Source organism: Aulonocara sp. 'chitande type north' Nkhata Bay, linkage group LG6 (genome assembly GCF_057382095.1).
Source record: "Aulonocara sp. 'chitande type north' Nkhata Bay isolate Kocher_YH1m ecotype deep benthic linkage group LG6, A_spYH_male_GT1.1, whole genome shotgun sequence".
Classification (NCBI taxonomy): Eukaryota; Metazoa; Chordata; class Actinopteri; order Cichliformes; family Cichlidae; genus Aulonocara; species Aulonocara sp. 'chitande type north' Nkhata Bay.
In genome coordinates this window covers 19,481,558-19,509,202 of record NC_141349.1, presented here as the reverse complement: position 1 = coordinate 19,509,202, position 27,645 = coordinate 19,481,558, and the positions used below count along the sequence as shown (strand labels likewise).

Here is a 27,645-nt window from a genome sequence, read left to right as displayed (position 1 = left end):
CCTCTAATAAAGGTTATGGTTGCTGAGTCACTAACAGATACCAAATACAACTGAAATATAACCAATCAGAATGGTAGCTGAAAATTATTCCCAGACTCAGTGTTGAAATAACCTTGCTCATACAGGGAGGGTGGTTTGTGAATGCAGGCAGCATTCTCGGCCATGAGAACTAAAGCTGTAGCACAGATAACATCTGCTTCTCACTTCAGGACACATTACTCCCTAAAACACAAGTTTATCATATTCCTGCCATATCTCCTTGGCATGTTGGCTTTCAGTTTTTCACTTTTTCCTCCCAGATAAGCAGAAAGTCAAAAGTATGCACACTTTGCCACTCCACAGCCTTGACACTTTAAGATGGTTACCCATTACATTCATCATTTTTGATTACCTGCACATTCATTCAAGGAATTTGCATTTGCACTGTTACATTTTTATAAAGCTTTAATGTACATAAAAACCAGCTTCTTGTTTAAGTGAAAATAAATGGAAGGTTGTCTTTTTGCGCTAGTAATGTTGTGGAGTTGTATTTTGTCTCGCATCAATTATATCATCAGTTATATCGTTATCGCAAATTTTCAAATATATATCGTGATAAATATTTTTGGCCATATCGCCCTGCTCTAGTCACATGCACTTGTCAAAGCCGCATGGTTAGAATTCAACACATTCTTTTGGCATAGCAGACTGTTCACATGAGCATACCGTTTCTTAACCGCTGACGAGACGGGCTCAAACAATTCAGCTTTCAGCCCCCGAAAATAAACAATGCAGTGCAAGCAAACGGGAATCTGACAGAAACAGCAAAATAAGGAACACAGATGTTTCGTTTTTATCATCCTTTAAAACGAATAGAAACTAAAACTGTGCTTGTTTCACACGGGACTTAAAAGCTCAAAATTCAACATAAAAGGTTACCTTAAACTTCAAATACACTGTTTAAAATAGAAATGCAACACCAAATCAAGTTTTATGGATTTAAACACTTTCATTTTCGCTCACCTCAAACGCTTACAAGCATTAGTTGCTTATATTCAAAGGAAAACAACTTATCTTATACACCAACCTTGAATATCAAATGTGACTGGGTTATCCAAATGCCATCGTTTTAGAGTGGAGGCAAAAACGTCAAGGTATTCCACAAGTTTGTTTTAAAAAAAAAAAGTAAAAGGAAGAGAAGTGTGCCCAGGAAACTTTACACACAGCTAAACAAGAAAGGTAGGACCTCCAGACTCTCAGCTTCCAATCAGGCTACGAGTGAATCGTCTACAAGAGCAGGAGTTTTTCTGTCTCTCTCAGCGCGCATGTGTGTGTGTAGGTGTGTTTGTGTGTGTGTACATGACTACAGGTTTAACAACGTCCTTTGGCTGGAGGCCAGGGCAAAGATACTAGGTAGTACCATCATAACTAACGCAATTATGGACAGTAGAAGAAACAGCAGCAGTAGTAAATACCAAAGAGACCCTTTTTTTGATGTTTTGGTTTCTTATTAAATACGATGTTTAAGACCAAATGAAGAACGAGACTATTAGTTGATAAGATTCACTGTAAGAGCGGCCTGTGAGTCACAGTAAGTTAGGAAATTACACAGGTCAGTAGGAATATTTCGCATCTAGTCTCAAAGCTGACTTGTCAACACCCACATGTCTAACTCAGCCTGTCTAAAGAGTGGGACAAACATGCACACAAATTGGTGCTCGCAGAGCGAGGGAAGAGGGGCAAAGAAAAAAAAAAGTACCATGACAGCAGCGGGCTATATTAAGGGGCTGCAGACACAGCGGCTAGGGTCAGATCACACAGCACTGCATAACTCGAGTGCCAGCTGTGTATGTGTGTGCAACAGGTGAAGCGTTAAATGGGAACAGATACAGTCACACATACTTCTACCTTCCAAAGCAACCCTCAAACCATCCAACATATTCAAGTATTAAATTCATCCATGGGCTCAATTCAGGAAGAGCAATACAGAGTATACTGCAAGCCCAGCGGTGCCTAAGTTCACCATCCAGGGGGACTTTGTATTGGGCATATTTTTTAAGCTAAATACAATTATTATACAAATAAAACAGCTCAAAATTGGTTGTTATGACTTGATACCGTTTTATCTTCTTCTCCATCATCCTACTTACACAGGCTGCGGTAGACTAAATCATTCATTGTTGAATGTGAACAAGGTTAACCATGATTTTTGTGCTCTCACTCTCACTGCTGTAGCCTACAGGTCAACCACAGCTGCAGTACAGAGCATCTTATCTAGTGCAAACTCTGGAATAAAACAAAAGTCTTAGGAACAAGCTCGGAGATTCTGCAAACGCACAGCACATGTCCAATTATCCACGGGAACCTCTGGGACCTATTTGTAACACTTGTGTAAGCCATTTGAATATCTGATGTGCAACTACAAGTTTTGACACAATGGAAAATTTCTTGTTTATCTTTGGCATTTGTGAAAGGAAAAGAAAAAAAACAGAAGAGGAAGTTGCCTTTTTTTTCTTTAAGGCTTAGATCACAAGACGTGGCAGCAAAAGCTTCTCTTTGTCGAGCTAACGTGACGATAAACATCACATCAGCAGATACTGTTTCCTGTATGGTATTTACAGGCCTCAGGCTGCATATATGGGTCAACTGCTGATTTAAAATTCAGTCAAATTCAATAATAATCTGTTCCGTATGAAGTAGTAGTAGTAGTAGTACCAAAAACAACCTCAAAACACCAGAACTACAACTAGTTGTTGCTTGCAAAAAGGACACATCTGAAGGTAACATTATGCCAAAATAATCTAGCATTTGGCAGCCAATTAATTAGGATATTACTGACATTTTTAAACAAAAAGCATCCCGCTTTCATTGGCTACATTTTCTTCCTATTTTCTGTTTTACCTATTCAATGTACCACCATGAAAATATGTGCTGTCGTACTCCAGGTGTGTCCAAAGACACCAGCAGTGAGTGCTTCTACGGTGCAAGAAAATAAAACAAAAAAAAACAAAAAAAACACTGCAGTGACTTTTAAAAGAGAGTGTGTCAAGAATGGCTTTTCAAAGTATACAACTCTTCAGTGAGTCACAGATCACTAGTGAGTCACAGTGGAGTCTTTCGTGAGTATAACTCGGAGGTACATAAACAGCTCGGTAACATTAAGTTCCAAATTCATCTTCTCATTATCTGTTATTAACATAAACATTTGCAGCTATATTATATATATAAAACATATTAGAGAGCAGCAGAGGACATATGCAGGAGTTAACAATATAATAGCCAAGGAAAGAAAAAGAAGAGAGCAGGGGACCCTTCCTCTGTCTTCACTCGCCATCTGGTAGCCATCACACCACACACAGGAAGTAGCAGCCATGCCTTGCTGGGGCGCCAGGGAGCGGCTCCTCTTCCCTCATGGTGCTGGAGAAACAACAATCAGCCAGCGCATTGCATTGCAGAGCAGTGCAGTGCACGGTAGTGTAGTCCAGCCCATTCAATCCTCAGCTGAGGAGCCAGCAGCGGCACCACCACCACCAGCAGCAGCAGCAAGGGACCAGGCGCTCACACCCCTGCAGACCAGCAAAGAGGAGCACAGAGCAACCTCGCATTCCTGCTGTCTGAGCCTGCCAAGAAGCACTGGGAACGGAAAGAAAGAGGGAGAGAACAGAGAGCTGCTCTCACTGGAGGCTGCCTAATGGTGGGGCTTTGAGAAGCACTCCAGTCTTTTTCATCTTGATTGCTTTTATTTTTTTTTAAGCTTTGCTCTCCTCCGCAATGACAATAAAATTATTGCCTGCCCGCCTGTCGTTTCCTGCACACATATTTATGGTCCTTCACCTTTAATCTTGGAGAATGTTTGCGCGCTTTGCAAGAATCCAGAAAATGCAAATAATCAGACATTTGGCCCGACTCGCGATAGCTTTCGTTCCCTCAAATGACGTGCGCCAATCTGGTGGGAAGAGGGACCCCTTCGGCCTTTGTGTTTGATTTACTGTAAACCATCTATGGGCCTTCTGTGTTCTCCCTACTAACACTGTTTTATTTCCACACAAGACTACAACTACACCCTGGAAATAGAAGCAGCCTTATGACACGTCCTATTTTTACCGCCTCGTGTCATTAGCTGGCAAGTCGCAACACGAAAACCAGGAATGAGCATTGTGATCAAAAAAAACGTTCAGCTTTCTTTAACCTCGGCCTGTGTCACTTCCTTGCATATGAGACAACCGTCAGTCATCAGAAAATAAGACGCATTATGACGTGTGCAATTAGCCCAGCAGCAAAGCTCTGAGGGTTCTGTCATCTGCATTTAATAATAGCTTCTCTTGAAACTCTTCGACTTGGCGCAGTGACAAAAAAAAAGGAATAAAAGGATCATTTTACAGCAGAAAACACAACTCAGAATCTGTTCCCAGGTTTCGCACAGCAAATCCAAGCCTGCATGAGAACCGCTTTTCTGCAGCCACTCCACGAGTTGCTTTGCGGACTTGGCACACGACACAGTAAACAGCTGCGACAGGCAAAAAGAGACACATCTGTTTACAAAATGCTCCATGTTAGCCTTGACCTACCAATTAAATCAACGGTGTCATTTCTGCACTAAGGTAACAAATTAAGTTTAAAGGGGCATACACAAATGATAATACAAGTGAAAGTTAAGATTTTGGGAGGTAACTCTAAGCATTATCAGCACACAGCGCCACCTATGAATCAAAAACAAGCCGAAAACAGACATGATCACAATGATGATCACATTTCCTTTGTTCTCATACAGAAATGACATTTATTTCTGAAATCTAACCAACTATGCGCTGACGTGCACTCAAAAGCAGAACTTCTTAAATCTTTTTCTTAATGACTCCTAACCGATTACATCCTCCATCCCCTTTCAGCTTAAAATAAATTTGCAAGTAACATACTCACTGTAACCTCTCACTCTTTTTGGAGCGCACACACTAAAGTTTAGTCTGTAACGCGTAAACAATCATCTTAAACTTCAGCTTCATTTTGAAGCAGTGGCGTGCTGGTATAAACAAAGGTTTACTGTGCTCTGAAAAGCAGCTGCGTCGCTCAAGAATTTGCATGAAAGGTTATGCATGCAAGTGTCTAGTTTACATAACAGGACATAATAGTATACATATGAGAACGTGATTTCGAGGTTAGCTCAAGTTCACGTTTGTTGCGTTAAACCCATTTTTTTCGTCATCATGCACATAATATCAGACGCTGCTTACAAACGCCTGCATAAGAGATGAGAGACCTTCTGTATCGACAATGAAGCATGCGCTCACAAAGATCGACAGCACCAAACGCTGCTGTTAAGATCCCACGGAGACGATCAAAAACACAGACTATGTTTTAGGTGACTGACATGCACCATGTGTGTTGTCATCACTCTCAAAACTGATGTCACATGAAGCACCGATGAAAAAAAATGAAGAAAATAAAAAGTGTCATATTTTTGTATACATCACCACTTGAGTAATGCTGTGACAGGTTTGACAGTGATTTACTATGCCCCCCCCCAAAAAAAATAAAAAAAAATAAAAATTGCTCTGTGCTGCCAACTTCCCCAAGGGCTGGCTCCAACTGAATGTTTTGTTTTCATGGCTGTGTTTTTCTTTGTGAGGCAATGACTTGATTTCATGCTTAAGACTATAAATACCCAGAAGAAAATGCAGAACAACCACACTCATGTTTACTTCGATTGTGTTTTAAAACAAAAGACCAAAACACCAGTACAGGACTCAGAACAGCTTTCAGTTCTTTGGGGGGGAAATGGTTGTGAATATTACAGATTCTACACATTTCCCCCCACCCTCATTCCCACAGCTTTTTTTTTTTATCCTTTAAACTGCTGTACCAACAGTTAGGCTACGATGAAAATGACACCGCCTATGTATAACACAGTGACGATAGTCTGTGTCAGGGATAAAAGAGACAACTACTGTAGTAGCACATATATTAATAATTAATGCTTATTTGTTTGTAATGGGCATTGAATAATTAATGGCATATTCAACCCATTTCCAAGCTGTGGCAGATCACACAACAGTAGTCTGCTTGCTCCAAATGGAGAGCTGTGCTGCTGGTGCTGCTGCGATGAGGACACAGTCCAGTAATTTTTCTTTGTTAGCCTAAGAGGCTAATGCTGCACAAGTACCCCTCTGTTGCATCCCGTTTGGGTAGCTTGTTTGTTTGTTTCTTCAAGCACGTAGGGAGGGGCGGGGGGAGGGTTAACAGAAAGTGAGCGTTTGTTCTCTGTTCCACTTGCTAAGCAGATTTAATGAATCCTCTACTTAATCAAATGAGCTATGCCTTTGTTTTCGTTCGACCACGTTGTTACACTGGTGGCATACAGTTTTCTTTAACTGTGTGTAAATGACAACTTTTTACAGTCAGCCACAGACAAAAGCTAACAGCCACTTTGATGTACACTATAAATGCTTTTTTGTTTTTCAGCTAAGAGGCCATAAGACCAGCACGGAGTAGGTCCTCAGTCTCCCTTTAGAGCCAGAGGAGGACCTTCAGGGTTCAATATTTTCCTTCATCCGGTCTACCCTGCAGCCCTGTGCTCTTGCTCTGAGGCCCTTGTAAGGGCTGCACAAAGTGTTCAGCAAAATCCTAATCTGTTTTCAGAAAGTGCATGCCAATAAACTACAGGGACTACAATGGTCTATGAAGCTATGTGCACCGGAAGGCAAGAACTGAGAAACTAAGAGCTAAGCAAAATTATTAAAAATCAAGGAGACAGTTATTTTATACATTTTCAAAACTGCTGCTGTTTAATTAATGTTTTGAACTAAAATTAAGGATTCCTTTCAATAGGAATTGTATTATTGTAATATGAACAAGCCGAACAATGACGTTTAATTGAAACATGGCGGCTTCAAAATGGCACGCATAAACAGCCGTTTGAAGCAGTTATATACATATCTCTCTATCAACTCTAGATTAGATAGAGAGGCTGATTGAGAACTAAAGATTCTCGACAGAGAACCGGTTCCAAACTGTCCAGTTTATATTAATTGTCTGTCTCAGAGCTTATCAATTGCTTTCATCAGTGCTGGCATCTTGTTTCTTGCAGTTTCACATAACAAAGCATGACGTCAAACCCCCGGCAGTGGAGCTTTTTCCACACCTGAAGTACATACCTGTTGGTTTTTGTTTTTTGTTTGTTTAAATCTGGTTTCTACATCCTACATCAGACCCTGATGATAACCAGCAGCACTGATGCTGAAAACCTTTGTAGACCTACATGTTTCCCCAACGCAAAATATTGATCACCGATCAATGAGAGAATCCGTAAAAACAGACCTAGAATAAATAATGGCATCGGTATCAATAAAATGTTACCAGTAACTATCCTTATTCATTTCCTTTATCCGTTTTCACCTACACCTCCATGATGTGGTGGCAGAATTAACTGAGATACACCATTTTATCGAGCAGTGACGACAGCAACCTTGTAACTCGATCTCTGCATCTCCTTGGGTCCATGTGACAACACAACAGATGTCCTGAAGACATCCATCTCGAAAGCTGTTCCTTTAAGGATGCTTACACTAGTGGACACTGAGACAAATATGCACATTAGTTAAGAGAAATGAAAGAGAAAAAGGAGAAATGGATGGAAAAATGCAGTGCCAATGAAATGGAAAACCCCAGGGAGCAAGGCTGTACTGACCCTATGGTATATTTTGTATTTTTTAAAGCTGAGGTGAGTAGTTTTAGATACAAAAAACAAAATGCCCACATCGGTTTGGTACTAAATAGCGTACAGACAGCAGTTTATTCTGGTCCCTGTTCTCAAAGGACATTGACAAACTAAAATGCTTGCACCAATGTAGCTGTAATGTGATTTTACCACAAAAAAAATAAAGTCAGTAATCACTAGCTTACTTTGCCAGCAAACCTCATGTAGCATGTGGCACCAAACTCACATTTAATCTAGGACTGCTCAATTGTGCCAAATAGTGAGACCAACATCAGTCGAACTTAGGGCTGTGCGATATGACCAAAATCTCATATCCCGATATAAGAATTCTATCGTCCCGATAACGATATAAATCACAAAAATGTAACATTTTCTGTAAATTCTGTGAATCTCGGGCAGCTCGTCTTGCGGGAAGTGTTTCCAGCTGCGCGTCATGTAGCTGGAGTCGAGTGTTTTAACAGATGCATGAAACTATACATTTTTAGACATAAGTTGTAACGGCCACCGTTACATTTGTGAGTATTTATTACACGGCGTGCTGCAGGGAAAAGCCTGTTCTAACGTTTGAGTCTAAGGTTTATTTTTTAGCACCTGGCGGCTCTTTTTTTACTTCTCATCCGTAAATAATCTGCTCTTTCACGTGATTCAGTTCATTTTGAAAAGTCTCAACAGGATCTTGAGCTTTATTGTGAAAGGTTTATGTGGAACATAAACAAGCGGACACGTGATGGTGTTACCGTAGTTGTTGCTAACGACAACGCATAAAAACAGGCGCTTGTCCATCCGTAGTGTGGTTATATAAAATATAAAAGAAAGAGAGAACTTTAAGAAATTAATATAGCCACTACAGTGACCATCAGAACGATGAAAAAATATTGCCGTAAACAGTTTATTTTGCGACACCACGAAACAAACGATAGCGTAAAATGAAACGATAAAAGTTTTTATATTATCATCCGATATATATCGTTATATCGAACAGCCCTAGTCCAGCTGAAAACCAAATAATTACCTTAAAAAAAAAAAAAAAGTGGCTTGGGGAACTGCAGATAGAGTCAGGGCCGCCCACATAGCAGCAAACTCGTCCACCTTCGGAAAAAAAAAACAAACTACAAAAGCCCCGGGGAGAGCTGCAGGTTCGCCTGCACCATTGCAGCTCAAAACATACGCTGACCTTTGTGTCGATTACATTAAATGCTGTGTCAGAAGGATAGCAGCTAGAGTTAAAAGGGAACTTTTACAGGATGTGATGGTATGGAGACAGTGGCACTGAAGAAAGAAAAAAAAAAAAAAGAGCTGGTGTAGCTGCAAGCAGCAAAGTTAAAAGACACTAACATTTTTGTTGGGGCTGAACAAGATTAGATAGAAGTACATCAGAGGGACAGCTAAGTCTGGGCGGTTTGGAGACAAAGTTAAAGAGAGATAGGATGAGATGGTTTGGATGTTTGCTGAGGAGTAAGGATAGTGGATATATTAGATAAAGGATGTTGAAGATGGAGCTGCCAGGCAGGAGGAAAAGAGGAAAGGCACAGAGACGATTTGTGGATGTCCCGAAGGAGGACATGCAGAAGTCTAGTGTGACATCAAAAGACGCTCCGAATAGGGTTAGAGGGAAGGTGATGAATTGCTGCGATGACCCATTAAGGCAGTAACCGAAAAGGAGAAGAAGAAGAAAAGGAAGAAGCAGCAAGGAAGTAAAACAATTCAAGAATGTCTCATCTAATCCCACAAAAGCTCTCATGCTTCATAACCAGCTGAATTGTTTCAATTTAAAAAAGAAAAAGAAAAACAAGAGAGAATCAACTTCTCTATTTATTTGAGTTAGTATAATCTGAACAACTTGTAAGTACTTCCACTAATTACACAGCTTCATGTGACCGAGCTTGCTCAAACCACCCTGCTGTGTTTCCCAGTATTTTTAGATTTTAGATTGCTGCACTACTATAGAGGGCATTGTTGAAAGTTAGATCAGAGTATTAGTCACTGAAAAACAACTCTGATATGAACAGTCTGTAGCAGCCGTAGAAAATCTAATAAGAGCGAACAATGAAGAGGAAGAATCATGACCCACAATCTGAAGCTGTATTCTCGAAAGATTTAGCTGAACTCTGCTGTTACACTCTTATGGCCTCAATAAGTCAAACAGAAATCTAAAGTGTAGAAATATATTTTCAAACAGGATTATGTCGCTACCTGTGACAGAAAGACTAAAACGTGGCATTTGCGTTGATAAACCCCCCAAAACGAAAGAAACCAGCTTGCAGTTTGTTCCTTGTTTGTATAAAAGCAATGGCCAACATTTAACTCAAAAATGTTTTCTTAACATTAAACAGGGAAAAAAAGATGCAGTTTATGCAGATATAAAAAACAACAACTATAATTTCGCAGCTTTAAACAGCTTAACTTCTACCTCACAAAATCACGAGTTTCCTCAGAGTTCTTAAAACACTAAAACAGTTACACAACTTGAGCAACAAGTTGTCATAACCATTTGAAAATAACTAGGTCCTCCAGTAGCCTACTTCTTTTTTTCTCCTGAGAAACTAACATTTGGGGTCATATTAACTTTTGTATTGTGGATGCAAACATTATTGTTATTTCAAATCATTTCAAAATAAGAAAGAAATAGCATGTTTTAGTCATTGATATTTTTAAGCGTCCCATATTGTATTATTCCCTCGCACCATGACTCTGTTTGATTAAAGTAAGTCAGGAATCAATATGAGGAGTTATATTGCTGTTGCTTCATGATTCATTTATTAGCCATTAGTTGTGCACAAGGCTGTTGGGAAATAGTGCAACTTTGAAAAAACTAAACAAAAGACTTTTTTGTAATGACCATACGAGATGCTGACTGCAGGTAACACAACAGTGATACCAAAGCCTGCCGCTACAGGCAAGATGCAGGTTTACAGAACTGGACCCCTCCATTTAATGCAAACTTTGCAAACAAAATTTCTAAACTTCTACATTAATAAGCAAAACACAGATTTCATTCATCAATCTTTGGTTTTTCCTATGAATTTTTAACTTGATGATGTCAAACTGTATGCATTCTTTGAATTTCTGTGGTTTAGTTGAAAGAAAAAAAAAAAAGGAAATGGTTAAATATTCGCTTCGAGCACATTCATAAATTATTAAACTTCTGATAAAATCTATGCTAGTTTTACAAGAAAGCATTCGTCGATGACTATTCAGCACGCGTAGCTGCACCGACCAGGGGTTTTTCCCCCTCGCAGCTGAGAGGTTTCCTGGATGAGTACCCATGACAAAATAGTTTGCATGTCTGCCTTGCTTATTTGCAGTTTATGCACCAGAATCTGTTCAATAAACTAAATTTTTCACAGACAGTTTTGCAAGATATCCGCAGACAGTTAAAGATAACAAACACTGGAAGCATTGGAAAGTCCAGTTTTTCTTGATTGCCTCATTCTTTAGCTGTTTTTTGTGCACGAACAGGATTCTTGTCTTCTCTGCATCTATCCCCATGTTTTCTCATGCTGCGTCAGAGCATGCATATGCAATGGGTGGGGTACACTTAATTATGAGTGGTCAGTAAAGGCACCTGATCTCACTTGGAGAAGGATTGTCCATTCCTGATCAAATCCTGGCCAACTCCAGATATGAACAGGGTCCTGGTTTTAAAAAAAAACAGCTGGAAACTGTTGTCACAAAGTACTGTACAACAAGGTGACCTCTGTCATCAAATAAAACACTATTCTGTAATAGATGTGATGCAGGCACTCAATGAACCCTGCTTCTAAGTGTATATTTTATGCTCTCTTGAACTTCTGGTTTCTGCAAAAACATCCCTTCTCTGATCTTACAGCTCTTGTATCAATAAAGATGCCGTGCACAAAGAAATCAAATGGGCTTGATGGCTAACAAAGCAGCTAATCAAGTTATTTGCTTTAGCCTTATATGAGAGGTTCTTCCAATAGCACACTAATTAAACAGAGAGAACAGGAACATAAAACTGTCAGTTACACTTGTGGGGGGGAAAAAAAATCAATGGCATGTCATAACTGATTGCATATCGTTTTAAAAGTATGTAAGACTGAATAGCAGGTGTGAGTAGAGACTGACAGAGCTGCAGATAAGACAACACAGGGATGTAAACAATGGCAGATATAGTAGATGTAATGACAGCCACAACTAGCTCTGATTTTGCAGTTGATTTGTAAATCATTTAACTCTCAGCGACCACCTTTGATACTCTTGACTGCGTGACTTCAAAAGGTAATCAAAGCACTGCGTTACTGGTCAAAGACAATCAAATTCTCCCGAGATAATGCTTGCCAGAGTCTCATGTTTGCTTCCCAAACAGCGGCCATGCGCCCCGCTGACGTGCCCTTGAGCAAAGCCTGTTAAGTCACGCTTAAGTAACTTTACTTTATATAAGTAACGCACACTTTCAGGTTCACCAACAAAAAGGGTAAGGGGGGGAGAGACAAAAGCTGATTGTTGCAATGCACACAAGATGAGGCCTACACATCGTCTGCACCCGGGGAGAGCCTCCAGGGAAAAGCATGCACGTTTTTTTCCTCCCTTTGGTCTAACAGGTTACTTTATTACAACGTAACAAAGAGGATATAAAGCGCACTTACGTAACGTCTCAACTTTTTTTCAGGAGGAGACTTTCTCAGCCACCCCGAGCACACCACCTCTCCCCCGCTCATTTCTGCTCCTTTTCTTGCTCTCTCTGGAGTTTGAGCCCGGATTGACGCTTGGCGCTGGTTGTTTTCGGGAGTGTCTTCTTGTACCTGGGGGGAAAAATAACAATAAAACAGTTAATATGAGGCTAAGACGGTGAAGTCAAAACATACTTCGAATATAAAGTTTGTTTTAAAAAAATGCTGTGCGTGTATGTGTGTTTTTAAAGGCGCAATAACCAACCGTCACTCCTCCGAAAGTGGACTCGCCGACACGTCAGTTCTGTGAAATGCACAGACCAAATTTCCACGAGTTGTACTCAAATAAACGTGTCTCCTTAGCTTGGAGTAAACATAAACCCCGGCGGCACCGCCTTTTGAACAAATATCAGCGGTGACTTTTGTATTTTGTTCAAACTGGAAGGCTGTGGGGGCAAAAAAAAAAGAGGAAAAAAGAAAAGAAAAAACAGGCGCAGACAAATGAAAGTCGGCAAGTTTTTTTTGTTGTTGTTATATTTAACGTCTCATGCTAATTCCCGTCAAAGTGAAGCGATTCCCATCTGGAGAGGTCGGGTGTGCATGTCCCACACTGTACCGGTGCATAGTTGTCGTCTGAACGCAAATTAAAACAAGCTCGACCGTAAACACGGTGGTTTCGCCTAGCTTTCCTACCAGTTTACTCCCATGGTTCCTTAATTGTGATTGACAGGGTGGCTCCGTCTTTCCCTAAACTCACCCTCCTCTGGAACACTACTGAATGGAGTTAACAGCCGCATAGGCGAGAGGACCGGAAGTTATTGGTTTGTTTTCAAAATAATATTAGCACGCTTTGAAGCTGCCTTTAGTTTAGAAACGTAGTAGTGTAAGTTGCTATTTTTAGTCTTGATTGACAGGTTGACATCTACCTTTTCTCATCTAAGCAATACTGTAGTACTATGGCTAGTTCTGTAAATTGATAAAGGCTACATTGTTATAAAGAACATAGAATATATTTTCATTTTTACACTCCAGAATATTTCTTCATGGTAATATTCGCACATACGAGGCACGACTCAACGTGGTTTAATTTCTAGAATGTTATTTTGAAATTCAAAGTCGGAAGTTGATGTTTGTTCCGACTGCTTGATGCGGTTCTTCAGAGCACAAACTGGAGAGGCGGCGGCGTGCAGGGAAAGCTGTAGAGCTTCCATCATGGGACATGTAGTTCAAACAGTTCTCTGTGTCCCGTTCCTAAAAAAATAACAGTGTTGTTTAGCTTTTTTGTAGATGACGCATAACGTTAATACAGAAGCATGCACCTCTTGGTGAAGACAATGAGCTTAAAAAAAGCGACAATGAAAGGACCCGCCTCAACCCCTAGGGTCCCAACAAATCACTGCATGTCTAGACTACACTATCCACAATGCTGCTGGAGTCCCCAGAGAGGAATCTGTATACAATCATGTTAAAATAGACTCAGTAGTCTATTTACATGATAGTTTTTTAACGTTTTTATCTATGAATCCGTGTCTCTATTTATTTACAAAGCTATATCATCTCTGTCACTGCTAAATTTAAATCTACTTCCCATACCATTTATTTGAATCTAAAAATCCACAGAGCCTAAAGCTACCAGCAATCTCCTCACAGGCTACAGTCCAGCACCAAAGCTGTTAGAAAATGTTTTTTCCTGTAAGCCTGGATGTGGTTCACTAGAAATATGTCAATATCCCGGGGGACCAAAAAGACCATCTATAACTGGTCCTTTCTACTGGCAAAGGCGTGTTTCCTGTGGAATCCGAGTGGAATTTGAGGAATCCTATTGGTATGGTTATGCTTCTCCGAAAGGATGTTTCCCTGTTATTCTGTGATTAATGACTTTGCCAGTCTATTGACACATGGCCTGTTTCCACAGCATTAGTCCTGATGAAGAAACAGGGAGCAATTAAAGGCTGTAGACACAACACAGCAACCCCAATTAATTCTCTTTGAGAGCCATATGTGCACATCATCAAAAAGCAAAGGCCCAGAGTCTCCAGAGTTAAGATTTAAAGGTTCATGTGGGTATTATGTTACCTGTTTCCAGCTTTTCAGTATTACCTAGAAAGACAGACCTAAGATATGGTGTCAGTATATTCCAGATGAGCTATAGATTGTCTGCAAATTATCTAACATAGTAACAGGCTACTGAATGGATACAGAATATTGAAAATACATCCACAAAAAGCAAAAAAAATCCACCAAACAGGAGGTTTGCTTGCTTAAAAAGGAGTCTTGAGATTTTTTATTTTCCAAATGTCCTTTGAAGGCTCACATGCCACTGTGTATTTACCACATCAATTAAAAATGTGTAAAAAGTAAACATTTGCTAATGATTTTGTGTTTCTGCATAAAAAAAAGACAACTATAATTTGCCTGTGGGAACAGTATGTGATGGCATGTGACTCTGCAGTTCCCTTTTCCAATACTGGTTTGAGTAGACTCCATTTGACAAAGCGATTTTGAATATATATATATATATATATATATATATATATATATATATATATATATATATATATACACACATATATACACACATATATACATATATATATATATATATATACATAATATATATACACATATATATATACATATATATATACATTGGAGTCTTCTCTCACCCCCGTTCTCTGCGACCTGCTGGAGCGGGGGGGCTAGGAGGAGGAGTTGGCCGTCCGACTGCGGTCTGGAGTGTGGGGCCTCCCTGCTGCTGCGGAGTCGGGGCGGTCTGCCTCCCCCCACCGCAGGGAAAAGGGTAACACCACCTGGGTCTGGGTGCAGTTCCCCCCTCCAGGGGCAAGGGTACCTAGACCCGGTTTGTAGAGTACGCTTGGGGAGTGTGATCGTGTGTACAGCGTCTCTTTATGTCTGTCTCCATGTTGGTTGAGTGTGGAGTAAGTGCATATGAGAGCATGAGGGTGGGAATGGATGTTTGTATATGTGTGTGCCTGTATTTCTGTGTCTATATGTCAGGTTGGGTGTCAGGCGCCACCTCTCTGGGGACATCTCAGGCCCTCCAAGGTTTGGAGGCCTATCTCCCCCTACCACCACTTCCCCTGCCAGTGGCGGACTCCCTCAGACATCGGTGCGTTGGTGGTTCTTTGTGTCCGGGGATGGGCGTCCAGGTACACACCGGCTCACTCCTTGGCGGCCGCTTATCGGGGCCTGGAGCCTGGTGCTCGCTCGGGCCACTTCGGAGGTGGGGTGCCCCCGGCCTCTCGGCCTGGGGCTTGGTCACTCAGGCACGGCTGACTGCCGGCGGAGCTCACGGGCGCGTCACTGCAACTCCCCCTGGCTTCTGCTCCGCGGCTGCTGAGTGAGCCCTCATCTGGGACTCTCCTCAGCTCTTTCTGGGACAGTGGCGCGGCTGCCCCTCTGTTGGTCTTCCTTGGTCTCTTGTGTTCTGGGGGCCTCTGGATGTCTGGAGTTTTGATCTCCTCCATACCTGCTTCATGCCCTGGTGGACGGGGCTGTGGCCCCCCACACCCTCTAGCAGATCATTACATGAAGGAACCTTTAAAAAAAAAACAAAAAAAAACAAGCGCGTCCATGCTCACAGGTGTACACACGGGTGATCACACCCACAAACTACACCCTTTTTGGCTCCTACCTCAAAGCACACTGTGTTCTGTTGATCTTATGTGCTGCACAATGTTTAATATTTAGTATTTACTGTCATATTCCCATATATCATTGTGATGCTGTTTATTCTATTACTCTTGTTCTCTTCTGCTTGTTTTCTTTTTTCTTTCTCAGCAGGTGATCCAGGTGATTGATATATGCATTTTTTATTTCTTTTTTTTTTTTCCTGCTCATTCTGTTGGTTTTTGCCCTTCTCCCCCGTCCCTCTTCTCAGCTGTTTCTCATTCCCTCTTTCTTTCTCCCCTTCTTTCCCCCAGTCAAGTCTGTCCCGTATTCAGTAAGTGAAAATAAAATAAACAATAAAAGGTGAATCAAATGGACCATTACGGCAAGGCTGGGATGGTCAATTTGGTAAAGTAAATCCGTTGGGCATCTTTCTTTGCCTTTAGACAATGATTCTGATGGCAAAAGAGCCAAACGGGACAGGCAAAAAGAAAAAAAAACCAAAAAACAAACAAACATATACATATATACACACACACACACACACACACACACACACACACGTGTGTATCTATATAGATACACACAAGTCAATACCGTAATCAATTTGAAGTTCTTTTATTTGAAGTCATATGTACATTTATTGCATGTCTTGTATGAAACAGAGTACAGATCCCAGGCACAATATCCTCAATAATAAAATACCACAGCTCACAATAAGCTGAAGTAAAAACTTAAAGTATGATAAATAAAAATTAAACAAATCTGTATTTCCAACAGATGAATGCCTTCTGTCTGTTTATTAGAAGATTAATCTGAAGTCGTTTGTATAATATTGAATCATATCCTGCCAAAATTCTTTCATTTGAGACAGAAATATATTTGCACCAGTGAGTATTAGCCACCCCGAGTTTTGACATTTGTAGGATTAACAGGAGATTACAATGTTTTCAAATCACAAAAATAAATAAAGAAAAATCATAGATGAGGACTAACCAAAACTTTTAGATTTAAAGAAAATCAAATGAAGAATCAGAGCCAGTTTTGATGTGTGTTGCTAGATCATTTCAGTGCTCCTCCTTTGCTATACATAGTGAGAAGATTCAGCGTCCTGTGGGATGAGCCCAGAACTCCCTTAGCACCAGTTCATCTGGATTTCCTGCAGCATTTTTATGCCTCTCTCTCTCTTTCAGAAGACCAGTCTACTAATTGTATTGAAGCCTCCGCCTCCTCCTCCTCCTCCTCCTCCAGATGGGCCGCAGCTCCCCGGTGGGTTATTGTCATCTGAACCGTTGGGCCTGAATGAGCAGGAGGATGATGGGGCCTGAAGAGCCTGGGTCCGAGCGCTGAGCTCCTGCTCCTAACGACAGCAAGCAGGGGAGAGAAGTGTTATTTCCAAGCGAGATTATATTTAACCTTAAACAGCACTCAACTTTGCTGTGACAAAGAAGCAACGCTAGTTTGCGTGTGCTTGAAAGTCCATCAGAGCTTTCGCTGCATGTAATTATAGCACCCCCTAGAGGAGATTTACTGCAGTTGTAATGAAAAAAAAAGTGTGGTGGAATGTCAACTCGATGGAGCACAGTTCAATGACTCGTGAAATTACTCTTCACATCTTGTAACAGGACAGTTCAGATGTGCAGTCCAAATAAAAAACTCCTACACACTACATCTCCAAGTTATCCGTAAAAGCACGGCCTGCTTTCCCTTCACCTCTTTCCACCTCGGTGACTCTCTGACTTTTATAACCTCGATTCTTAGAAGTGTTAGTGTTAATGAGGCTTTAAGTCATGTTTGTGTAAAACAGGCAAAATAAGCACAATTTCTATCCAAATACCCTCAGAGTTCTTAAACCACAGATTTAATACGAGCTAATCGCTTCACACTTGAATTTATAGGCAGTGACAGTTTTAAAGGGTAACTGAACACCAGTATATGGAAGTGCATTTCATGTGTTCAACCCAACGTACCTGTAAATAGAGCTTGTTGTCTTTGATAATAGCATCCAGTAGTTCTTTCTGCAGAGGAGGCTCGGCACTCAGTCTCATTCCATTTGCCATTAGTCCCCCATTTAAGCTTTGCCCTGGTAGCTCCTGTTTCCTGTACATGAGCACATAAGCGGTGTCCTTGGGGAAGCGATTAGTAATGTTTTGCACTGATTGGAAAGATGTGAATGTTACTCTGCTATCATTGAAGAGCAGCCAATCTTTTGCCTCCTGGCTACTATTAGGCAGCATTTCGCTTTGTTCACGTGGAAGCGAGGGAGCTGAGCAGGTGTAGAGGTTGGACTCGGCCTGGGCGTTCCCTAAATCCTCTTTGATGCTGTACTGGTTGTCTGGATGCTGTGCCCCATCTGTTCCATTAATATTACGACCATAAGAGTAATAGTGGCCGCTCTCTGACGATATACCAGAATGTATTACGACCGAGCTGAGGACATAGGGGACCGACTGAATCGCCCTGCTCATCTCCTCTGCTCCATCTATCCTTGCCTTCTCCTCTTCCTCATCGTGTTGCGATGATTTGAGTTTCTTGGCCAGATTCTCGCTGCTCTCAGGAGAATCCACTTGCAAAGGAGACGAGGTAGAAGAAGAACACTGTGTAGGTACGGAAGGGTCATGTACAGGAAGTCTGATCAGCGGTGGGATGGTGACATTATCAAGAATCTTCCTACGGACATGGCATTTGGCGTCATATGAAAATCGCAGCAGAGTGAGAATCAAGTATTCAGGGGCAGACACCACTTTAATGGTCTTCTCTGCCCGCTGGAGGGAGCTACACTTCTCGCAGAAATAGGCGTTGTCTCCGTCGAGGATTTCCGGAGCCAGAAAATAATTCACCAGGTCAGGCACGGAGAGAGGAGGCTCATTTGTTACTGGCACAAAATGGGCATTGCTAGCTGGAGCTTTGGCCGAGCTTGGCTCAGGAGCTTCGCTGCCACCATTGACAGATCCCTGACAGAGAGCTTTGGGCTCTTCTGATTGCCTCTGTGTTTGAGGGCCATCCTGTAAAGTGGTACCTGGACAAAAGGCCAAAGAGAGGTCTGTAAAAGGTTCTTCTTTCTCAGAGATGCAGTTGCACAGCATACAGCAAATGCTCGTGATTAGCTTCCCTCCAAACATCTTTTCTATCAAAGTCCTTGTGTCATCTCCAGGTTTGGCCTCTGCTAGAGGCAAAATGGTCTGTTCATTGTCTTCCTGAGCAGACGTTGTTGCAGGGTCTTTGGAGCTCGTGTCAGCTGGGGAGGCAGCTTTTGGTTCAGCTGAATCCAGTGCCTGAAGGGTTTTCTCCTCCTCGTGTAACCTTGGGATCAGAAAACACTCAGCTTTTTATTGAAAAAAAATCAAACAAATTAGTGCAACGGCTATGTCTTTGTTTAAACACAGTTTACAAACAGTATTCATACGCAGTTAGCACTCACAATGCTTTATATTCATTAACATTTATTCCATTCCGCTTTCAGTAATGCAAATGATTGACAAGCTATTAATTTAAAATACCTGTCTAAAAGAAATCTGAGGTACTCTGAACAGTCCTGCTGAGAACCCACGTTGAACCAGGGGGGGCGGGACGCTTCCAAGAAGTTTCTGGGAGCATAGGCCGCCCTCTGTAGGACAGATAAACACAAATGAATGAAACACGTTAATATCTGCTGCTGTAGTTCTCCACTAACAATGCTTGTAATTGCTACTTAACAGGGCAACACTAACCTGAGTGTGTGCGAGGAAAGCAAAGAGAAGCTGAAGCTTTTTCATTAGTGTGTTGGAACCGTTTAGATGCAATGATAAAACATGCCTCCTGAAACTGAAGAAAGAGAAAGAAAAGTTGGTTTCATATTTCATTTCACAACAAGAACACCTGCTTTTACAGATTTTATGTCTAAAAGACTCACTCTGTGGCCATAAAAAGGGTCTGGATGATGCTGTTCATGTAGCAGGTGTTCCCCAAGTTGACTAAGCCTGTTTTGCCCGTCTCAGACTTAGCTTGCCTCAGCAGACCAGAGGCAAACGAGTTGGACTGAGACGTCCAGGCACTTTGATTCAACACCAGTTTGATCTTCTCTTCTGCAGATTTTGGTAGATCCTGAAAAGAAAAGAGACGTTTTTAACACAGTAAAAATGCAAAGTAAAAGTAACAGAAAGTCTAACTGAAGCTCCTCATTGCATATCATGTTTCATTTATAATGATCCAAATAAATAAAACATGGACCTGATGTGTTTTGTTATCGTTGAAATATCCAACTACAGAAAGAAGTGTTCTCCCCACTTGGTTACCTTGATGGCCTCCAGTATGTTGTCATAAAGGTCAGGGAAGCCAGAGTACTGGTACATCATGCAGTGTATGAGCTCAGTGAACTGCAGCAGGAACGCTTTGCTAGTGGGAAGCCCATCTGTCCTTAAGGACTGAACTAGATCTACTACATGTGGAACAACCTAAGAGAGAGAAGGGAATAAAGAGAAGAGAAAAATGTTGACTACACCGTAGCGCTGAAAACAGCAGAAGGTACAGCTAACATTAATCATAAATATCTGTGGTGCGGTGAGCCACGGGGTGGTTGCACATCAGAAACCCCACAGAGGTCTCATTTGCAGAGTATTTTTGAGCCTATTCATGTTTTTAGAATCTAATGAAATTGGCCAATTCAAGGGCTATTGCTCTGCATTTAAGTGCTTCACACATCATTAGTGAGAGTGTGGTGCCAAGCCCAGAGTTCTGGGAAAAGACGTCTATGCAGCTTTGAAGTAATTTAAGCCAGAAGAGACGAAAATGAGAAAACCAATAAAGTGGCCATACGAGAGGGAAATGGGCTGTGAGGACACAAGAGACCCCCTTACCAAATGGAAGGCCTCGGGAGAGTGCTGGAAACTCAGCAGCATGTGAGAGAGCACGGCCAGCGCCCCCTGACGCACAATGGGGTACCACAGACGACTGAATACCTATGGGTGGAGTTTAAAAAAATAAAATAAAATCATCTGTTGCGAACATGTTTATTTATAGAGGTGCTTCAGTAAAATGCACACAATTTCCATCTATTAGAAACTCATTGAAGAGTTCTCATTACAAACCAGTTCAATTTTAAGCAGAGTGACATCTATGAGGATAGTGAACTTCTGAACAGCAGCCAGGCCTTTCAGCAGAGCGATGACCCAGGTATCTACATGTTGGGCAAGAGGCCAAGATAACCAGTCAATCATCCTAGATGGACAGAAAAAGGATATGTTAACAGCAAATGACTGGAACAAACCCACCCACTCTTATTAAATAGATCCACAGATTTTCAGTTAAGATAATGTTCAAGCCATTTATACATGCATCCTAAAAACTGTACTTCTCCAGTTGTACAGTACTCTGTTTATAGTAACCATTGTCCATATGTAAATATGTAAGAAAAATTGTGTATGTTTCTGTTCTGTGTCCTGTGTACTGTTTGTTTGTATGTGTCTTTCTGGCTGCTGTTACAACCAAACTTCCCCTTGTGGGACAATTAAAGGATTATTCTATTCTTGTATTTAAATACTGTGGCACTTCTTTTGAACTCAAATAGCTCAGTGTGCAATTTCACCTGCAGAGTGCTTTAGTCATGTTTGCGTCTCTGACGTTCTGGTCTGTGGTGAGGCTCTTGATAAGCACTGTGATCATCTGGACAGGGATATGCTGGACCAGGCTGGCCAGTGCAATGGCTGGGTCAAAGGAAGGGTCTGCGATAATCAAATACATAATGTTAGTTTTTCTTTGTGTTCCAGCGGACACGTGTTGGGATACAAATTACACTTACAGTCTGTAAGAGAAAATAGAAAAAGAAACAAACACTAAGGTTGAACAATATGAAAGTAGAGGTTTATCATCATGAAAACACGATCACAATCATCTATGGTGCTTTATGCATCCTCTATGAAGAGGGGGGATGCTCTGCGGATATTAGGAAAGCATTCCAGGGGCACTGTTCGCCTGAACAATATCAATAAAATGGAGGCCGAGGGACCTTTCAATCCAAAGCGGATCTGCTCACAGAGCTCAAACACATACTGTCCATATAATATTTGAAACAATTTCCTGCTTCAAACCCAGAACATCAATAACATTTACCATCAGCCACTGCAACTTTGACTTCAGCTGAAACTCTCTCAACTATTAGAAGAGTGAAACTGCCCAAGAAAAAAAAAGACTGTGTGTGTGTGTGTGTGTGTGTGTGTGTGTGTGTGTGTGTGTGTGTGTGTGTGTGTGTGTGTGTATACACATACACTCAGTCTTTTTTTTCTTTATACTTTTTGGGCAGTTTCACTCTTCTAAAAGTCTCATATATCTCAAATACACAAAGGAATAGTGGGAAGTGGGGAACTGGAAAAACTTAAAAACCATCATCACATAAGCAAGTTAAAACAAAAATTTCTGTGACTTAAAAAAAAAAATCAATATACTTTTCATGCATTTTGTAAATCACTCTTATTTATTAGGGTTGGAGATGGTTTTGATCTTCCATACTTCAAAAAAATAAATAAATGAATCAGTTGATATGAGTGCATAAATTAGGACTAACCATGATTTTACAATGTAAGATGTAAATTATTAAATAAACTAAAACAAATACTTTGTGTGGCTAGGTCATTGTACCCACCAACTCCAGAAATGATTAAGAGCTGTAGCTTCAGCAGAGTGGGTGTGCGTCTTCAAGGAGGCGCACACACGTTTTCTTAAAAACAAGAATAAATCACGCTAAACAGACTGTGAGAATAAATGACAGTAAGTATTAGCTGTCTCTCCACTGAGCTTCTCTTCAGTTGGATGGGCTCATACTCCACCCATCTGAAGTGCACTCCTAATTCTGCTCTGGAGCCTAGATGAGGTAACAGTGTAGCAGCAAATGAACCAGCACTCAACCAGCTGCAGATTCTGGTTGGAGTTCCCCTCCAGCTCTCAATAAAAAATCCAGAGCAGATCAAAGAGTATCATTACTAGCTGAAGTCCAAGACAAGACAGTTATACTGCCCTTCACATACCTTGCAACTCAAAAGTCCCTCCCTAATTAGCGTGTTCCAGAAAGAGCGAGAAAGAACAACAACTTAAAACAAAAAACAAACAAACAAACAAACCAGGATTTGTTTGGCTTCTTAGCAATGTAAAGCTATTCAGGAATCAATAGCAATAGAGCAAAAGTCTTGCTCTTTTCTACCTTAAAACACCACTGCACAATCATGTTAGAGCCTGGTCTGTGCTTAGCTTACTTAGTAAGTCACAAATACATAACAGTGGCAGTACAAATGAAAAGTTTTATGATTTTCCTGCTATTTACATTTAGTGCCACCATGTTTGTTAACTGCAGGTTACTACTCTGACTTCGCAAGTGGCAAAAGCAAATCAAAGGGGGAGTTTGAGATTCAAATTTTGACTGGGAACTCAGAAATTCAGGCTTATTCAGGAGCACATCATTAGTCTATCAAACTGGGGGATGGGTATCACAACAGTAGCCTGATGAACCTCTCAGGAGATGGTAGAAGACAGGAAGGGCTGGTACTAGCGTGTTTGCTGTGACTGAACTTTCAGAATAAGAGTACGGGCATTACCCAACAGCATCATTAATTGGTGGATGGCAGTATGCCAGGGAAGCCCACTCAAATGTGTGTCGAAAATATAAACAGCTGAATTCAAAGTCATTTAAGAGCATTTGAGCTGTGGGCAATCTCTGAGGAAGAGATGTAAATATCAAATAATATTTCTGTTTGAAATGCCCATCCTTAACGCTACTATTAACAAAATCCAAATTTGCTCTTTATGTTGAGTATTTCTTTTTTTTTTCCCTTTCTTTTTTTTTTTAAATGGCATCTATAACAACAAATGTCTCAAAACTGAACCCATTTAAAAAAATGTAATCACGTATGAAATGACTTTCTTGTTCCTTTAAGGCACAATTTATATGGAATCAAAGAGTCTTACCTGTAGAGGCGATAATAGCAAAGACCTCCTGGAGTGAGGGCAGCAGCGTGGCTGGGTCAGCCTTCCAGATGTTCTGTAGCAGCGCGCTAACTTTCGTCACCTGACCAACATACTCTCTCAGTTCCTGCTCTTGGCTAGAAAAGCAGTGGAAGGAACTGATGGTCCTCACCAGCTGCTGGCAGAACAGAATACCCGACTTATCTCTTGGGATGCACTGCACAAAGTCTGACAGCAAAGTGCTCAGGCGGGCACAGAAAGCGGGATCAGGTCGTTCACACACCATCCTTAAAACCTCCACCTGGATCACACTAAAAATCTCCAGCACCGATGGGCAGCTGATGAGCAACCGCAGGCAGCAGTGAATGTATTCTACTATGGCGGGGTCTTTGCGGTCCAGCTGGCCGTAGCCCTGCTGGAGCAGACTGAGGACGAAGTCTTTGCTGAAGAAACGCTCAAACTCTGGGCGGTGGTAGCGTGCATAGGCTTCAAGAACCTGGGAGCCAATTTGCTTCTGGAAGGCATCTTCACCGAGCAAGATGAGGCGGGTGGTGAGTGTGAATAGTGCCTGACACTGATCCTCTGTCACTTCTCTCTCAGCTGCTTCCACTACCTTCTTCACAATGGCCTTCTTCACTGGAACAGAGTGATTGGAGCTCACCAGGCCCTCCAAAATCTTGTCCATGATGTCGATCTGTAGAGGAAAATTGAAAAAGTAATTAGGTGAACCATTAAAAAAAAAAAAGAGTCAGAAAACATCTGCAGTCACACTAAATGGTGCACTGAACATTTGTTCTGTCACAGTTTTTGTTTGTGATCACACACGTCACAGAAAACATTTTGACTTATGACTATAAAGCAAAGGTGTAAACAGTAAAATTATTAGATTAGAAATCACAATATCAGCAACACCGCTCATGTTGAGCAGTTTGGGAGACAAAATTAGAAATGCAAGGTTACAATTGGCCAGGCACAGACTCCAATGGGGTCCCCTGGATGGCTCTGGGAAGTGGGATTGAAGGCGTGCATTTTGGACATTTAACTGTATTTTTAAAGGTTTTACAACTTTACACCAAAAATAATTAAGTAATACTGTAGTTAACAATTAAATGACAGAACGGTTGCTTTTTCGCGATCTACATGACATCCCGTGACTTTTTCCGTAATTTTACAAATTTCTTAAAATTTACGCCCAAAGAGCGGCGCTGACAGATTTCTTTCATTTACTACCGTAGCATTTCTTTATCGTGTAGTAAAAACGAAAGACACTTATTTTAAGATATCGATGTAGATATCGATATAGCTGTTAAGATACCTCTCGGATTAAAAGGTGTAGTTGAACTTATTTACCTTAACGGGAAGGGGGGCATTTAAGGTGGTTTCAGTGGATCTGTCACTAAATATAACGCACGACTTTGCTATACATTTTTTTTTCAAGTTCAGCGTAATAAAACAAATTTAATGTATTGTCCATCTGCCTTGAAGACTGCACATTACATTACTATGTGCTATTTCACACGTGTTTTGCCTATGATCTATGACTCCTGCCGCTCTGTGTTGCTGCTGCTGTGGGGGATACACACAGATAGCCGACTAGCTTGCTAAAGCTAGTTGTAAAGTTAGCAGATATTTCTATATGTCTAGAAACTAAAGTACGGCTAGAATGAGCGTTAAAACTAAACCTGAGAAACAGTGCTGACCTCTCCATAGCGGCAGTTTTACTAACAAACTGCCCCCAACAAAAATACAATTAAAAGAATTTTTAAAAAAATTAGAAGAAGAAGAAAGAAACAGCCGAAGAGGCCTGCCGTTAGCCTACAAACTGACTTAGCATAAATGCCATCATGTAACTCAAATAATCCAACATGTGTGCTTACCCAAATAAAGCATGTCAACAGCGTCCGACCAGAGTAGCTTCTGCCGTCGGTCAGAGCTAAATGTCTTCAGAGAGATAAAACAGTTTTATGTGTATTTATTTTGGTCCATTTCCTCGCTCGGAAACAGCTGATTAACCGTACAGCGACGTCATTCCTATGGACAGAGACGGTGGTAGGACCCTTGGGGTGAAGCTATTTTTCTCTTAACTTTGCCTGTTCCGCTTTTGTTACATTTGTGTAACGGTCAGTCGTGTGGGTTTCCACGGATGGCGCTGCTGGCCGTTTGACACGCTTCCAGTTAAACGAAGCTGCGTTTCCGCGAGCATTTTCGAGAACCTTTATCCTTTTATTGTACACTTCGTGTGTTGCGTTCAACCACTACTCGTTCATCTGCCCTTTTTGGGATAACGCTACGATTAAAAAAAAAATCATGAAAAGATGGAAACCTCCCAGCTTCCACCTAACATCCAGATTGAGCTGCATCTTGGAATTGTGATTATCAAAGACTTTATTTTCAAATTTTTGCATCCATCTGCACTTTCACACTGAATTAAGGAGATGTTGTTTGTTATACGAATGGAAGAGTTAGGCATGTGTAATTTAACAAGAGATAGGGGCATTTTCTTCTCGGCCCAGTAGGATATGTAATCTTGTTTGTACATCTTTGTTTTTTTGGGTTTTTTTTTTTTTAGCGTTTTTTAATACTACTACTACTACTACTAATAATAATAATAATAGATTAAATGCCTTTCCGGTAAGGGTATTAACAGTTTGTTCTCCACCTCAGCTTCAATGTGTCCAGTTTACAGACAGTCCCTGAGCCTTAATGATTCTCCCAGCAGACTCCTGAGTACACTGTGCTTCCCATAGCAGAGTAACATAGAATTTCCATCATTTGGTGCACACATTGACTCCATTAGTAAATAGAGCCTGCTCATCCCCAGCCTCTGTGTTGGTCTTTCATTTCAGCCTGTTGTCCATGTTGACACCCAGGTACAGTGCATGTATGTCTGTGTAGCCATCTTCTTCCAAGGGACACCTCCCTGGTCTTTTTCACATACAGAAGCAAATGATTGCTCCCAGACCACTCCACAAAGGCATCCACTATAGTGCTCACTAGTCTTCCTACTGCCCATTACTAATACATCTACTCACTGCAGAACTGTCAGGGGATTTCTAAAGGTTCCATGACCTAGAATTGTACTGAAAGTCTGAGGTGTACAAAGTGAACAGGTGTGGAGACAGCACAGTCTCCTGTGGAGCTCCTGTACTGCACATCAACAAATCAGACTGAGCACTGCCCAGTCTTACATACTGCAGCCTCTCTGTCTCTCTGTCAAGCAGTCGGTAATCAATGAGATGGTTGATGTGTTTGCTGACATTTCCTGTAACTTTTCCCTCAGCAGCAGCAGCTGAGTTGTATGAAATGCACTTGATAAATCAAAGAAGCTTATCCTCACAGTGCAGCTCTTACTCTATAAATGGGGAGTAAGCTCTCTACAGCACATAGATGACTGCATCATCCACTCCCAGAAAACGTGTTACTTTAGGAAACACAAGTGGGACTGAAATATTACTTTACTATAATATTTCACCCTATCAATCACAAATATTGACTTGGCTATGTCTTTTCTCTAATCAGTGAAACCCATCAAACTTCCTAGAGGGGTGATGCTAGTGTCATTGGCTTCAGAAATGAGTTATAATATTAAAGCATGTAACTTTGGAAGTGCAAGGAACATATCAATGTATCCATATATATGTCAGGTCTGGTTAAAATTTTTTTGAAAATGCATTATTTATTTTTGTTTTTAATAGTTTTTGTGTTAGTCTTTTTAATTATTCATTGCATGGAGGGCATATGTCAGATGCTAGATTCAGAACA

At 41.1% G+C, this 27,645-nt stretch overlaps 2 protein-coding genes across 11 annotated transcripts in view; both read right to left on the bottom strand.

The window, feature by feature from the left end:
• Window positions 1-13,088, bottom strand: part of gab1 (GRB2-associated binding protein 1) — a 58,877-nt gene extending 45,789 nt beyond the window's left edge. For 8 of the 9 annotated variants that reach the window (XR_015129873.1, XM_086295429.1, XM_086295428.1 and 5 more), the window contains exons 1-2: window positions 12,590-13,088; window positions 12,301-12,456 (exon numbers count right to left, since the gene is read on the bottom strand). Coding sequence is in view for 7 of the 9 variants with exons in the window: in XM_086295429.1 (XP_086151555.1) it covers window positions 12,301-12,372 (72 nt within the window). In the remaining 2 variants the exon portion in view is untranslated. Of the gene's footprint in view, window positions 1-1,066; window positions 1,268-12,300; window positions 12,457-12,589 lie in introns of those variants that run through there. The other variant, XM_086295435.1, reaches the window with a different exon arrangement.
• A 3,472-nt stretch (window positions 13,089-16,560) lies between these two features.
• usp38 (ubiquitin specific peptidase 38) lies at window positions 16,561-26,123 on the bottom strand. 2 transcript variants are annotated; one of them, XM_086295425.1, is made up of 11 exons: window positions 25,761-26,123; window positions 23,887-24,577; window positions 21,518-21,653; window positions 21,021-21,150; window positions 20,790-20,891; window positions 20,229-20,387; window positions 19,847-20,037; window positions 19,665-19,758; window positions 19,455-19,561; window positions 17,925-19,257; window positions 16,561-17,314 (listed from the first exon to the last, which is right to left on the bottom strand). In XM_086295425.1, the coding sequence occupies exons 2-11, from the start codon at window positions 24,566-24,568 to the stop codon at window positions 17,144-17,146; spliced, it is 3,105 nt and encodes a 1,034-aa protein (XP_086151551.1). In that variant the 5' UTR covers window positions 24,569-24,577; window positions 25,761-26,123; the 3' UTR covers window positions 16,561-17,143. The 2 variants fall into 2 exon arrangements, with proteins under 2 accessions (XP_086151551.1, XP_086151552.1); XM_086295426.1 differs by lacking the exon at window positions 25,761-26,123 and adding an exon at window positions 25,234-25,388.
• Window positions 26,124-27,645: the final 1,522 nt, after the last annotated feature.

Bases quoted from the DNA above. Each gene is read 5' to 3' on its own strand.
- usp38 (XM_086295425.1), bottom strand. From the start codon at position 24,568: ATGGACAAGATTTTGGAGGGCCTGGTGAGCTCCAATCACTCTGTTCCA. The intron at 21,151-21,517 runs GTGAAATTGCAC...CTGTCCATCTAG, and splicing joins ATGACTAAAGCACTCTGCAG to GATGATTGACTGGTTATCTT. The intron at 20,388-20,789 runs GTAAGGGGGTCT...TCTCTCTCTTAG, and splicing joins CTCCCGAGGCCTTCCATTTG to GTTGTTCCACATGTAGTAGA.